At 39.0% G+C, this 15,035-nt stretch overlaps 1 protein-coding gene across 1 annotated transcript in view; it reads left to right on the forward strand.

Annotated features, from left to right (window-relative positions):
* ASZ1 (ankyrin repeat, SAM and basic leucine zipper domain containing 1) overlaps nt 1–15,035 on the forward strand; it is a 42,105-nt gene that overhangs the window by 8,583 nt on the left and 18,487 nt on the right. Inside the window, exons 4-6 of the mRNA XM_037388219.1 lie at nt 1,973–2,084; nt 11,015–11,126; nt 11,383–11,517. Coding sequence (XP_037244116.1) covers nt 1,973–2,084; nt 11,015–11,126; nt 11,383–11,517 — 359 coding nt within the window. The remainder of the gene's footprint in view (nt 1–1,972; nt 2,085–11,014; nt 11,127–11,382; nt 11,518–15,035) is intronic.

Here is a 15,035-nt window from a genome sequence, read left to right on the forward strand (position 1 = left end):
ATATGCACAGCAGAGTACTGTCCAGTCAGGAACACCGGTGCAAGTCGTTGATTTATGTGAGACCACATATATTCAGTAAAACTGTGCCATCCTAAAGTGGTACTAAATGTCGCTAGTCCTGCTGCTTTTTTTTTACATCAGCAGGCAATCACATAAGTGATCCTATACTAATTATCCTGTAATCTTTGAATCCTAATAACAGCTATACTGTTAATCCCCTTTTGTAACGTTTCAGTCATTCTTCGTAAGTGGTTACTTAATTTAACCGTTTCTGGTAGTTGTGAAGAACAGGGAGCTGATGTAGCATTCACTATGGGATGAGATCGGTGCCACATCCTTGAGGAGTAAATTCACTGGCTCTTCTGGGTGTTTCAGCTAAGCTGAACATAAACTGATCTTCTTTGCAGTCTCTTACCAGTTTTTATCTGCAAGAGAAACCTGAGAATTTTAAGGTGTTTCTTCCTTCTTCTCTTGCTGACATGTGTGAGCTATAGTTAACACTAACAGAAATAAATTTCCCACTCTTTCTCGCTACCTGAAATACCAAATACAAATATAACTACAGGTTCTTCTTAAGTATCGTTCCCAAATTAATGGTGCTTATCACTACCTTTGTTCAAAGTCCTGCTATCTTTCTATTCATGTTACTGATAACCAGGTTAAACATTTTGAGTAAAAGTCTGTCGGTGTATCAGATAATTTACTGAAATGTTAATTGATTACTGTTAGGAGTTTAAGTGACTCTGAAACATAGTTTTTCATTTAACATACTGATTTATGTGTGTGTTAGAACTTCTACATGAGGTAGTTGAAAATGTGTATTTAAAACCCAGACAAACTTAAATGCAAAACTAAGGTCTTTGGTTGGAGGGGTGGGGGAGAAGAAGTGGTGAGAAATAAAGTGGGGCAGAGGGGGATAAAGTATACAACAAACTTCTTATGTTTAAATATAAAATCTGACCTCAGTTAGCAATAAAGGTGTTAATGTATACATGGTCTTAAAACTTCTAAAAGAAAGAAAGTATGTTGTAACACTTCATGGTATGGTCTGAAGTAGGTACAGCTAAAAGTATACTTGTTAAAACAGATGGTTAAAGGCATGTTTGAACTTGCGAACAAGTTTGTGCAATAAGCAAAACAGGCAGTTACTCAAATGGCAGTCTTCTAATAGACTCTAGGGCCAGCTAACTCACTGAGGTCCTTGAGGTGTGCTGCTTCCCATATCTCTCTAGGACAACCATGGGAAAGGAAATCTACCCTGTTCTGTGGGCAAACAGCAGTGGTTTACAGTTCTGATTTGTGAGCAAAGGTGGCATGTAACACCAGCTGGCCTCAAAGCTGGAGCAAATACACTGGTTCCTCCTTTATGGACTGTGCAGATGTTCTTTAAATCCACATCTAAAACTTCTAATCCTCCTCCTGCCACTGCTGCACCCTGGTAGTCTAGTTGAGCGAACTTAGTTTTTTTCCTGAAGCCCTATATAATAAAGCCTGTTACTTATACTGTCCTTTTTATGGGCCTCTTTCTCCCTAAAATTGATGCTGCTGTGTGCTTATAATACATTTCATGCACTTCTTTTATCCATTGCAGTTAACTTCCTGTAAGCTGTTTCTTCCCTTGACTGTGTTTTGGGGAGAGGTGGGGAGGAACAGGGAGTGAATCTACTGGTGTGGAACAAGATTTGAGAAATAAACATCTATAGATAAGCTTCTACTGGGTTTTTTGGGTACCTAAGAAGTGTCCTAAACTTCAGTAGGAATGGATGCTTTACTAGTGCCATTCACTCTCATCTTTTTGAGTGTCTTCAGTTCTCAGAAGGAAAACAGGTTTTTTACTCTTAAGATACTTAGAAAAGAGTATCAGAACACAATTAACAACTCTAGTAAATGTAAGGGCTTTTAAAGGAACTTCTGGATTAGCATGGTATTTACATTTACGTATGTAATTCTCTAACTGCAAGTTTCAAAACAGATAAGTACACGGTGCTGATGGCAGCATGTACTGCACATGCTTCAGAGGAAAACATCTTGAAGACTGTAGAACTGCTTCTATCAAGGAATGCTGACCCTAACCTTACTTGCAGGTACCAGAAAACCTCAAGTCTGTGAATACAGCATAAAATGTAATACTAATATATTGCAACATATCTATAGATGTAGCTGTTGTTGATTAAGATGATGTGCACTTCATTAGCTTTTTTGTAGCTTCGCTGCTGTCTGTATAAGGAGAGATTAGTGTCCAGATATTTATTTCTCCTACTGTAGTCATTCATCTGAGTAAGGCTGTGATCAGTTTTATCAAATTTTAAGTACGTTCCTCAGCTGACGATATAAATTTAAGATAAAAACTAATCGTAATACTTCAGTTGACTGCAGTATAAGGGGAAGAAATATGTCCTCTGCCTTTCCAAAATCATATTGCCTCTTCTCTAAAAGGTTGTAAATTAAATCAGTTATTCTTTATTTAAATTCATGTCCTCCTTTTTAGCTTTTTGTAGGTACTGCGTGTGAAAGGGATATAGCTAGCCTCCAGTGGAAAAAGAAAACTTCTCTGTAAATAAAATACATATATTCCAGTGCAATCTCAAATAATCCAGATTAAAAGGAGATAAAATCTCCTTTTAAAAACAAGTAACAGCTTGTTTCTTGAATTACCCTTTGTATCTCAGCAGTCTGAAGAAGAGCATTGTGAGATACCTGTAGTTGCCTAGTCTGATGCAGTGTTTCATTTTGCATAAAAAAGAAAGAAATTATGGCCTGACCCAGGATAAGATGTCTTCCCTCTGCTAGAAAAACAAGATATTTTTTTGTCCAATTGAAACTTTGTTTTTCAACTAACTGAAACTCATTTTTTACACCACAGCTCTTGTTATCGCATTACCTGAGATATGTGAACTGTCTAACCCTCTAAAAAGAACAGAATTGGAGGCCTGTTGGTTCTTATTAATAGAATTCAATTACTCTGGGGCCTGAACCTCACTGCGAGCATAGTACTGATACACAAGGAGGAAACATAGTTGTGCTGAAATGCTACTAATATCTAGTACCAAATTTAAATGCCATTCATTTATTTTTATCAGAAAGGTTAAAAATTGTTCATGAAAGAAGAGAAAGCTACAGACTCTGAAATAATTACACTTCTTGCTGTCAGATAGCTGGGTGGTGGGGTAAACATCCTGCTTTTAAAAATGGGAGAAGTTTTTGCATTATTAAACTTTGTCCTGGGTGTTTGAAAATGTAAGCCAGAGTACAAAGCTGCAGGTTTACAATTGGAAAAGCCTTTGGCTAAAATTTGAAGGGGGGGGTGGAATTTGGGTTCTGACACGAGAGATGGGAATTTTAAGGGCAAAACTTTATGAGCTTAGAGTATGTTATGCATAGTTGGTCTTTATATACAAATATTTGTTTGCTATCTTTGTTTCCTGAGACGTTGTGCTAACATATGAGTTATACTTCCATGCATCAGATATAGTGTCCAGTTGTGGTTTTTTCACTTTCACAATAGTAATCTTTCTCAAATGAAAGTATAAATTGACAATCAGAAATGTCATATTTGTACCAAACAAAAGTAGAAATTAGATGACAAGGTCTGGATTTTTCAAAAAACTTTGTGCTCCTTTATTCCTTTCCAGTATTTGACATTTGTGTATACCACTCCATCGTTAGATCTGAGCAGGCAGCAGCTGCTGCTTCTTGTGGGCTTCTTCCACTGTGCTCTGAAACAGGGGGATGAAATGCATCAAAGCATCTTCTGTGAAGATAAGGGAACAAAACACAGCCTCTATGTGGCACAGCAGTCCCATTTCACCCATTTCATCAGAGCAGGCAGGACGTTCTGTAGGAGAGCATCAGAACTGTCACTGAGTTGAGGTTATTGTGAGAGTACTTCCTGTGTTATCAGTTTACCGCAGGTGTTAAAAACAAGGTTCCCATTATTTGGCTGTCTCAGCTTTTAAGAACCAGAATGATGCTTCTCTTTTGTCCTCTGTCAACTGGAATGTGTGTGAATGCAGAGCAGAATACTTCACTTGCATGTAAGGTAGGGTTTACTATTTATCCTTTGCACTGTCAGGACAGCCAGTAGACTTTTTTTATTTCATGTCATCTGGAGATGATACACAGAAACTTGCAATGTTTTTGGTGTGATTCATGAAGCATGCATGGAGTGGGGGAGGACTAACGAGAAATAAACTCATTTTTGAAATGTAGTCTAAGAAAGAAGATGTGCTTAAGACTGGAGTAGGTAAGTGGTTTCTTTGCAATAGGATAGAGTACTGAGGAGAAAGTATTCAGTAGAGTAACTTCCGATATTTTTGCTAAATTACAATTGGGAACTGCATACTGATGGCTGTAAAAACAGTTTTGTTGATGAGAACGTGAAGTATGAAAGCATAAGTGCTAGCTGAAGAGTTTTGAAAGAGGAGTAAGGAGCAACGTCATTGCTAGGTGAAAAAAACAAGGCATTGTAAGACCTGCTCTGTATAGCCTTTGTAGAGCTACTGTAGCCTGAATGCTTCATTTAAGTGAATGCTACCTTGAAAAATTTGTTCTGCTTATCTTGCATCATTCACCTCCCTCTTGCTCCAAACTGTAAATTATATACTATATCCTTTTGTAAGGCCTGGAAATATTTAAGCAGTCTTTTTTTTTTTTTTTAACATCTCTTAACCTGCAGTGCTTTCTTAAAGGTACACTGGTTTTATTAATGTTAAGCTATGATTTCTTTTTAGGGAGAAGGCATGGCCAACTGATAACCAAATTACTGCTGCTAAGGTTTGCATGTCATAGGTTGTTCAGTAAATATGGATTTTAGCAATGACATGCTCCAAGTTTTTGTTTACATAGAGTAAAAGAAACCTAATGGCTTTTCCAGTAAGCAGAGTATTTTGAGTTGATGTTTCATGCCAATAGCTCTTTGTTAGAAGAAGGTACAAATAGGTGAATGACTGAAACCTCCTTTATTTTGATATAAGCTCTTTGTCTCTTGTTCTGTATGGTATATATGGAGGTTTGATTTTGTTGTGTGTGGCTTTTTTTCTCTCACTTCTAAAATGTCTGGCAAAATTAAGTCCTGGTCAATGACCAAGCCTGTCTTCAGTGTTTCTGCTCTAAAATGATTATGAATCTTATGTATGTTTAAAGGAAAGTCTTCAGAAAGTCTTTTGATTTTCTTTTTTCTTTTTTTTTCAGGGTGGGTATTATAAGAACTAGACCTTTAACTGTCTTTTGTCATTGTACAGATTAAAAGTTGAGCTTGAAGCGTACTGTAATGTACATGAATGCATATACATGAAAATACAATCACTGCTCAGGTCTGATACTAAGTTGACTATGTATATTCACTTATGCTTACATTCAGAGCAGTTTTGAGGAATATCAGAAATGGTTTCATGATGAAATTTTTGGTCTGTTTTGCCCTCTTGAGAAGACAATAACAGAGGGGGAAAATTTTCATCGCAGTATTGCCCAGTTCTCTCTTCAGGTTGCATACTCAGAATAAAGCAATTGTGTAACACCTCAATTTTAGCAAGATATTTATTGCTGCTGATAAGATAGTAGGTCTGTACTGCCACATAATAATTTCAGAGACCTTGACATCATTGTGTGATAGTTAACCATGCCAAATTACAAACAGTACATTTCAGTAATGGTAAATAGCCCAGGAAAAGTTAAAGCGCTACAGTGCATTTTATGACTGGGCCAAGAAAATGAAAGAATTTAATGCTACTTGAGTCAAGATCTTTGATCCACCTCAGAGCAAAAAAAATACCTTGTGATGTTATGCTCTATTATATTTCATGCCTTTCAGAGCGTTTTTTATTCTAGCACCATGAACTCAGGACAGAAAGACTTACTTTATCATGTTGGTCAAACATCAGTACAGAGGGACTAAATATAAAAAATTACATGCAAAATTACATTTACCAAAGCACTGTATTCATCTGGGCTATGTCCATAAATCTCTTCTCTCCTCTTATCTGAGTTAAGGAGAAGTCAAAAGCATGGTAAATACATGAGTTCTGTGAGTTTGGAAGAGTGGCTTTTGAATGTAGGTGTTGAGTCTTGTTCATCAGATCTTTTGGTAGGAGGAAGGAGTCCAGATACTGAAGTTGATGATTGTACTTTTCCCAGTTAGTAGTGACCATACGGTGGTACTGACAGGCTCACAACTGTTAATCACAGTTTCTGGGCAGAGGTATAAAATACTAGGGGACAGTAACCACATTAGGTGCTATTTTTAACGGAGGCATTCTGACAGTGTCTTGTGGTGTCTTGGAATGTCACCTGAGCAGCGGTTGCGTAAAACAGAAACAAAACCTGCACTGAAATCTGTTAGCATTATATCAGCAACATTCTATCCCAAGTATATTAAAGTTCCTATCATTGCCACTAGTTTACCCTGATTATGGGTTATTTGAACGGGATTGGCATTACATGACAGGGAATTGCCCTTTCATTAGAAAGGTGGAGTAGATTTCACATGTATGTGCTGAATTTCTGGACTGCAGACTTTACCCCCACTTTGAAAGTAAAGTTGAGAACGGTCTGAGAAGTTTCTGATTATGGGAATAACTTTTCTTTTTTCTACTTTACGTCCAAGTGTGCGTGTTTTTAGCTAAGCCAACTTGCTTGTAAAAATGTGGTGGAGTGAGGATGTAGGAGGACAGTGTAGGATAATTGGGAATGTCATAGCATAGAGTACTGCCGTCCCTATTGTTAATTTTTATGTTAATCCCTTTTATAATCGTATTCTTTGTATTTTTCTAGTCATATGAAGATGGCTTTGTAGCTGTCTACCTTCCCACCTCTGCGTGCTGTACAACTTACATAGATGCCGGTTTTTAATTTTAAAACAATCATGCAAACAGAGTTCAGAAGCAGGAAGGTACAAGAACTGGCAATAAAGCCTAAAACTAGGGAACCTGAAATAAAGATGTCAGCTTTTCCAGCTCAGCCTTCTTACTAGAGCTGTATGTTCCATTCTCCTAAAAAGTTCTGCTTCAGGAAGGTTGAGGACTCTCCTACTTGCTCCAGCAGATAATGCCTGGAAAAAGCATCTTGCAGCTCACAGTACACTAAAGTATGTTCTTCCACTACTACTTGATGTATAGTGTTTCCCACTTCACCACTTAAAACCCCAATAAACCATAAAATGGGCAAGTAGCTTTCATTCTCTTGCTGTGGACACACTATTACCGCTTCATTTCTCAGTTTCAGGCTTTTGATGTACAGCACTGGAGTGGTGAAACTGGCTCCAAAAGCTTCCAAAGAGACTTCCTGATTATCTGAAGAAGTGTTCAGTTTGAGGATCAATAAACTAAAATATTAGTGTCTTGTAGCATCCTTTCCTTGCTTTGGGGTCTCAGTAAAAGATTGAGACTAAGCCATAAGGTTAAAATGTTTTCTACCTACTGTATTTTTTATATTAGTAATACACTGGTGTAGTTAATAAACATACATCCAGTCATGAGACTTCACATACATCTTGTATTTCTCAAGATCACCAACCCGAAATACTGAGTTTTCTATAGATATCTCCCCAGTGGACAGAAACCTGGGTCTAGATGGAAGATGTCATCTCTTCCTCTCCTCCTTCTTCAGGAATTTTCCAGGAAGATGAACTTTTGCTTGAGAGCATGATCCCAAACATAAGAATGTGTGTTTGTCAAGTGTGGTGAATCCTGCACTGCAGATTCAGCTTAGTGATAACAGACAGGTACTTGGGACATTTTTGGTGACATAGCTAGGTATCGCTGTTATCACCTGGTTTTATCATGGCTTGTGGTTATCCAGGGTAGGAGGCTCCAAATTATGGCTTTTAGGACTGTTCCACTCAGGTTGCTCACTTGTGGTTATGTTTTGCCCGTTTTTTTTGACAGAATGAAGATGAAGTGAGCCTGTAAGAACCTCTGGTTGTACCTTTGTGTGGATGTCACATACAAAGTTTTGGATCACCCTAAAAACTGAAAAACCTTTTGGTTTTGTCTTTTTCTCCAGCCTTAACATAAAAGCTGGGAGACCTAAAGATAAAAACAAACAAAACCCCCCACTTCATTTGTGTGAGACCAGCGAATTCCTTGCTTTATATTTAGGTGCTGGCAGGAGACATAGTTGGAACAGACATCATGCTTAATTAATAAATTATTTATATGACTTTTAAGATTTATTTTTCTTTTACTTACTGATTGTGACTTGAGTATCATGTTCAATATGGGAAATGTCATGTGGCAAACTGTGCCATGCAAAAGGACTTCACAGGTTCTTGGACAAGAAGGTCATCTGCAAGCCAGATGGCTGAAATGTGGATGTCTGCATGGTTCGTCAAAATGACAAAAGGATTCTTCAGATCTTTTATCTGGATGGTTTTCACTACAGCTTCTGTGTACATTTTTAGATTGCAGTAAGATGAACCAATACATTTAATTTGTCTTCAACTTTAGCAAGGAACAGTGGATTTTGCATCTTTTGTATTTGTAGAAAACAAGATTTGTTTTCCCTAATGCTCTGGTCTCCCTCCTGTGGACATAGATGTAAATGAACCTTGCTTTCTGAAGTGGTGCAGCATATGTCCAAGACATTAAATGGTACACCCTCATTTACAGTGGTATGTAAATGCAGTTGCAGATTTATGCAGCTGCATGTATGTTTCTGTCCTGAAACAGCTTGTAGCCTTTGAAAAAAACATTAAAACGGAGTGCTGGAACTTTTGCATATTTATGTTAGTGGATCTTTCATATGTCATGTTTATTGGGTTTTACTTTAAAATGGAGGAACTTTTTCAGTGGCTTTAAATGTCATGGAGGAGTTGCTTTGATTTCAGATACCATGTCTGCAGTACTGTACAGCTGTAACCGCTACATGATGTTTCTTGGAGAAGAATCTTCTGTAGCCAGTGAACTTTGTTCAGTATTTTTCCTTTGAAAAAGCAGGAGGTGCTAGTAGTGTGCAAGTTCAAAAAAAAAAAAAAGTTGAAAGCAGAAGGAACAAAAATGAAAACAGGCATGAACGGACTGTTTCTGCAGTCAGATGTAAATACTTCAAAGGTGATAGCATGCAAAGTGTCAAAAGCTACTGAATAGAAATATGCGCCGGAATGAGTGTTCACATTAGGCAAGCAAATTTGATTTCTGTTGCTCCAGTTTATTAGGTTGTAATCAACTTTGGTTCATTCCTTAAAATACAGAGATCTATAGATCTCTGTATATGTAGATAGATAGATAGATAGATACCTATATTGCTATCTTACCAGTTAAGTTACAGGGGCAGGTTGTGGAGTCTTTTTCTCTGTTTTTATGGTAATCTTCATAAGATCACAGGGTAATTCAGGTCAGAAGGGACTTCAGGAGGTCTCTAGTCCAACTTCTTCCGTAAAGCCACCTCTGCGATGACATTGGGCTAGGTTGCCATCTGATCTCGAAACCTACCAAAGGTGGAGACTACGGAACTTCTCTGAGCGACCAGTTTCACTGACTGACATATTAAAAATGCCTCCTTAAATTCAATCAGAACTTCTGCTTTTGCAGTATTGATGGACTGAATTAGTTATAGACTGATGCAAGTCTCTTCAATTCATGAGCAAGTTCCTTTCTCTTATTGACTGTATGTCTCGAAGGCCTGATTACCTTTCATTTTGTTTATCTCCAAGTAATTTACTGGTGGTTTTTTTCCCCCCATCATAAGGCTCTTTCCAGTTTGTAATAGACTGGATTTTTTCCAGTGACCTTTTACCTGTGTTTGCATAAGACAAAATATTGTCCTTTTGTGAATAAGCAATAACAAGGAAAGGCGGGCGAAGTCTTAGAGCAATACTTAGGAAGGAGGCAGAAGTCTGTATTTTGAGACACATACTCTGGTATACATATGCTTTTGGGGGTCCCTCTAGTGCTCGATACTGAACTTACTATTAAGAAACAACACTGGAAAGAACAATCCTCCCTTCAAGTGTATACTAACAAGATAGAATAATCTTCTGACAGCGGATTTTTGACACAGAACTTTACATTAAAAGCAATACATGATAGTTTTTCAGGAAAAAATACTGCATTTTAAGAGACAATAAATTTTAATTGAACATCACTAGTAAAATACTTTAGCTTAAATTGATTACTTCATATCGACCAGAAATTCCACATTTTTCTCCTCCAATACTGCATTTTTTTAAAATTCTACAATCTTATTCCACCAAATAAGAAGTGTCAGGCGTCTGGAAAGATCTTTTCTAGCAGAAGCTTTTTGAGCAATTTTTTTTTTTCTTCCAAAGTATGCAGAGCAATTCACAATGGTTTCACAATTTCACAATTTTACAAGCATCTCAATAGAAGCATAAGATCAATGGACTGTTGTCATCATGGTTTGGGGCTATAAAAAAATGAAACAATAATGGGAAAGGTGGTGTCTAAGTACTCACTTCTTCAGCAATTGTAAGAAATAGCAGTATATGTAGGAGAGAAAGAGTCAACACAAACACTTCTGGGAACAGAAAACAAGAATGGGATAAAGGACAAAAATATTTTTATAAACAATTAGTTTTAGTACTTGAAAAGTTAAAAATACCATACTTAAAATCTTATGTAATTCTCTGAAGACTACTGTTGGGCATACTTGGTGGGAGACAGGTCTAAATGTTGATAATATGTGTGTACTGTGTGCTGTGTCACTGCACATGGGCAAGAGGTGTGTGACCTGTGATTCTTTTGCTTACGCTGTTTTTACCAGAGAGAGTTTTGCAAGTATGTAGTTGTTCTTCTTAATATTCTTCCTCTTAAATATTTGGTTGTGATCTACAGCTTGCCCTCCATGAACTGCATGTTTCTTTTCAGAACTTAGGATTTAAATTAAACTGCATATAGAATTCGTCACTTAAGCTGTGTCTTTTAAAAATAATTTTTGAAGTAAAAATTAAAGTCTTTGCCACTTTTTTTTTTTTTTAATTGAGGGGAAAAATGGGTGATTTGCTGATACTCACTGGTTTTCGTAGAGTGAAAACTGTTATGCCCATTCCCTTTTCTTTCAGGAAACAAATGACTCCACTGATGTATGCAGCTAGAAAAGGCTATCCTCGAGTTGTTGCTCTTCTTGCTGCTCACGGATCACACATAAATGCCCAAGATGAAAATGGATATTCGGTAAGCGATTTACTTCTGTGTTGGAATTAATGGTAAAAATTCTAAAAAGCAAAACCCCAGAAACTTGCTTCTAAGTACAACTATCAGAGATACTCATCAGTATATTCTTTTGCTTTAACACCGCTTTGAGATTCTTTTGCATTAATTGTCTCCAGATTCTGCCATGTAAGAACTTACAACGGTTGCATTATTGACTGAACCTCTGTTCTCATTTGCTCCCTATGTAAGCTTGGTAAAACAAAATTGTTCTTTACAGGCATTAATATGGGCAGCACAGCATGGACATAAAAGTGTAATTTTGAAGTTGCTTCAGCTGGGAGCTGACAAAAATCTAAAGACGAAACGTGAGGAAACAGCAGCAGAGCTAGCAAAAATCAATAGACATTCAGAGGTATTTAATTTCTCTTTGAAATGGAGTTCTGTTGTCTACCTCAAAAATCTGTTCATTAATTTTATAATTTTCTGTGGAAGTGTTACTTTATTAACGAAATTATAGTGGCTAGTTGAATACTTTTGCTATTACATCTATACATATATATAGACTGTTTTCTGTTATATTGCAACTTTTCACAGGGTTTTAAATGCTATATAATAATGTTTTGGGAACCGTTCTTTTTTTATCAGAATCCTGTACTTCAGATTTAGAATACAGAGCAAGGGGATTATTCATGTTACTAATGTTGATATGAGAAGTAGAAAAAAAAATGGAAAAAATGTGTTGTTTTTTTCCTGTCTGCCAAAGTGTGTGAGAGAATGCAGATATCAAACTAATTTGCAGTGTATAGTTTCTGATAGAATTTGGAAGTGAAAAGGCTAAAGCTAAGAAGGGGGAGAGTTGGTACTGGCCGTCTTCAAAATCAATTCTTGGGAGGGAAGAAGGTGTAAAATAATGTAAGGTGGTCATCAGATCATTGGAAGAGCAGCCACTAATTAGCAGTGGAGAGAGTGAGCTGCTGAAGACAACATATAGTCTTCTAAAATAAATCTGTGTACTGCTGTTACCAGATCGTGTATGGTGGATCAATCAGACCAGATTTCTGTCTGTTTGCCTTGAGTAGCTCTTGCCAGTGATGTGGCTGTTTGCAGTGGCTCTTAAAAAAAATGTATAATTCACTCTAGTGAATTGTAATTCACTTCACAGCTTTTTTTCTCCCTTTCTCCCTCCCTTTCTCCTTTCTCCCTTTCTCCCTCCCTTTCTCCTTTCTCCCTTCTCCCTCCCTTTCTCCTTTCTCCCTTCTCCCTCCCTTTCTCCTTTCTCCCTTCTCCCTCCCTTTCTCCCTTCTCCCTCCCTTTCTCCCTTCTCCCTCCCTTTCTCCCTTCTCCCTCCCTTTCTCCCTTCTCCCTCCCTTTCTCCCTTCTCCCTCCCTTTCTCCTTTCTCCCTCCCTTTCTCCTTTCTCCCTCCCTTTCTCCCTTTCTCTCTCCCTTTCTCCCTTTCTCTCTCCCTTTCTCCCTTTCTCTCTCCCTTTCTCCCTTTCTCTCTCCCTTTCTCCCTTTCTCTCTCCCTTTCTCCCTTTCTCTCTCCCTTTCTCCCTTTCTCTCTCCCTTTCTCCCTTTCTCTCTCCCTTTCTCCCTTTCTCTCTCCCTCTCTCCCTTTCTCTCTCCCTCTCTCCCTTTCTCTCTCCCTCTCTCCCTTTCTCTCTCCCTCTCTCCCTTTCTCTCTCCCTCTCTCCCTTTCTCTCTCCCTCTCTCCCTTTCTCTCTCCCTCTCTCCCTTTCTCTCTCCCTCTCTCCCTTTCTCTCTCCCTCTCTCCCTTTCTCTCTCCCTCTCTCCCTTTCTCTCTCCCTCTCTCCCTTTCTCTCTCCCTCTCTCCCTTTCTCTCTCCCTCTCTCCCTTTCTCTCTCCCTCTCTCCCTTTCTCTCTCCCTCTCTCCCTTTCTCTCTCCCTCTCTCCCTTTCTCTCTCCCTCTCTCCCTTTCTCTCTCCCTCTCTCCCATTTCTCTCTCCCTCTCTCCCTTTCTCTCTCCCTCTCTCCCTTCTCTCTCCCTCTCTCCCTTTCTCTCTCCCTCTCTCCCTTTTCTCTCTCCCTCTCTCCCTTTCTCTCTCCCTCTCTCCCTTTCTCTCTCCCTCTCCCTTTCTCTCTCCCTCTCTCCCTTTCTCTCTCCCTCTCTCCCTTTCTCTCTCCCTCTCTCCCTTTCTCTCTCCCTCTCTCCCTTTCTCTCTCCCTTTCTCCCTCTCTCCCTTTCTCCCCTTTCTCTCTCCCTTTCTCCCTTTCTCCCTTCTCCCTCCCTTTCTCCTTTTCTCCCTTTCTCCCTTCTCCCTCCCTTTCTGCCTTCCTGCCTTTCTGCCTTTCTCCCTCCCTTTCTCCCTCCCTTCTCTCTCCTCTTTCTTTCTGGTTTGGTTTTTTATTCCCACCAGACTCCAGGGCTAGGCAGGAGCAAAAATGGTAACTATGCACAAAGCTGTCAGTGTAGGCTAGCAAGATCAGTGTCTGTGACTCGGTGATCTGTTAGCTCAGGTTACTTGAAGAGGGTATGGATGCTTTCTGCCTTTGATAAATGACTTGTTCAGCAGGCTGTAGCCATATAATCTTATAACACAACTTCCTCTGACATGGAGGGAATACAGGCTTCTCACACTTCAGAGGTGGACTTCACTTGACCTGTGAAGCGCTGACTCTCACACAGTTACTGCAAAGTCATCCAGATGGTATTAAGATATTTAATGGTCATGAGCTTCTTCCAGCTTGGGGGTCTGCTTTTTTAGGCTGTTGACAGCCCAAAGGGCTGTCATATAGACTGTCTACAGAAACTGTGTCTGGGAGGGGAGGTATTTTTCTTAATTATTGTACTGGATTTGAAGTGGGTGGAGTTATTTTTCTTCCTAACAGCCTGTATGATGCTGTGGTTTAGGTTTCTGACCCAAGCAGTGTTGATAACACGCCAGTATTCTAGCTATTGCTGAACAGTGCTTGTGCAGCATCAAGGTCTTTCTTCTCCGTTTCTCACAGTGCCCCCCTGCTTCCAGCAAGAAGGCTGGGAGTGAGAAAGAGGTTGGGAGGGGGCACAGGCAGTGTAGCTGACCCAAGGGATACTCCATACCATATAACATTATGCTCAGTGTTAAAATGGGGGGGGGGGGGGGGGGGGGGGGCGGGGGGGAGTGTTAGTGTAGTTTTTCCAAAGTAGCCATTGCTTGGAGACTGGCTGGGCCTTGGCCTGTTGGTGGGAGGTGGTGAGTGACTGCCTTTGCATCACTTGGGGTTTTTTTTTCCCTTTACTTACTCAACTGTATCATCTCAACCCATGATTTTTTTTCTTACTTTTACCCTTCTGATTCTCCCCTATCAGCACCACACATACATGTATGTGTATATGTTGTATATGTATGTAAAACTGGCTACTCACCTGAATTTCAGGGAAGTGGTTTCACTATTCCTTTAGCTTTATTGAGGTTCTCCTTGTTACGCTGAATTTTCTAGTAACTATCTCAAAACTCACACAGGGGCAATTCAGTTTCTGGAGTCCGTGACTGCTGCATAGTGATGTCTGACAGAAGGTTTGCTTCTTTAGTCAGTTGAAAGAATCCCAGTCTGTCAGATACAGTTAGCTTAGATTGTCAGTTATAAATCGCTAAGTGTTGGGTCCATTCATACACTGGAAACAGAGATGTTAAAATAATCATATGCCTCATGCTTTTTTAGACAGATTTTTGCCTTGAGTATGTAGAACTATTTTCTACAAACCACAAAAATGAGTATGTTGGTGTATTGCTGCTTGCGTAGGGGTAGATGCAAACTTCCTTAGACTTCATTATATGTACTGTTTTGCTTTGTGTCAGTTCATTGTTGTGCTGGGATTTGATTAATTCAGCAATGCTCTTGATAGACTCTGTGGGCATTGTGTTAACTCCTCATTGTAGAGAAGTTAACTCCTTGTCTTAATTTCTCATGCTTTAGAGAAGAAGTGGCAG

Source organism: Falco rusticolus, chromosome 5, assembly GCF_015220075.1.
Source record: "Falco rusticolus isolate bFalRus1 chromosome 5, bFalRus1.pri, whole genome shotgun sequence".
NCBI classification, from domain to species: Eukaryota; Metazoa; Chordata; class Aves; order Falconiformes; family Falconidae; genus Falco; species Falco rusticolus.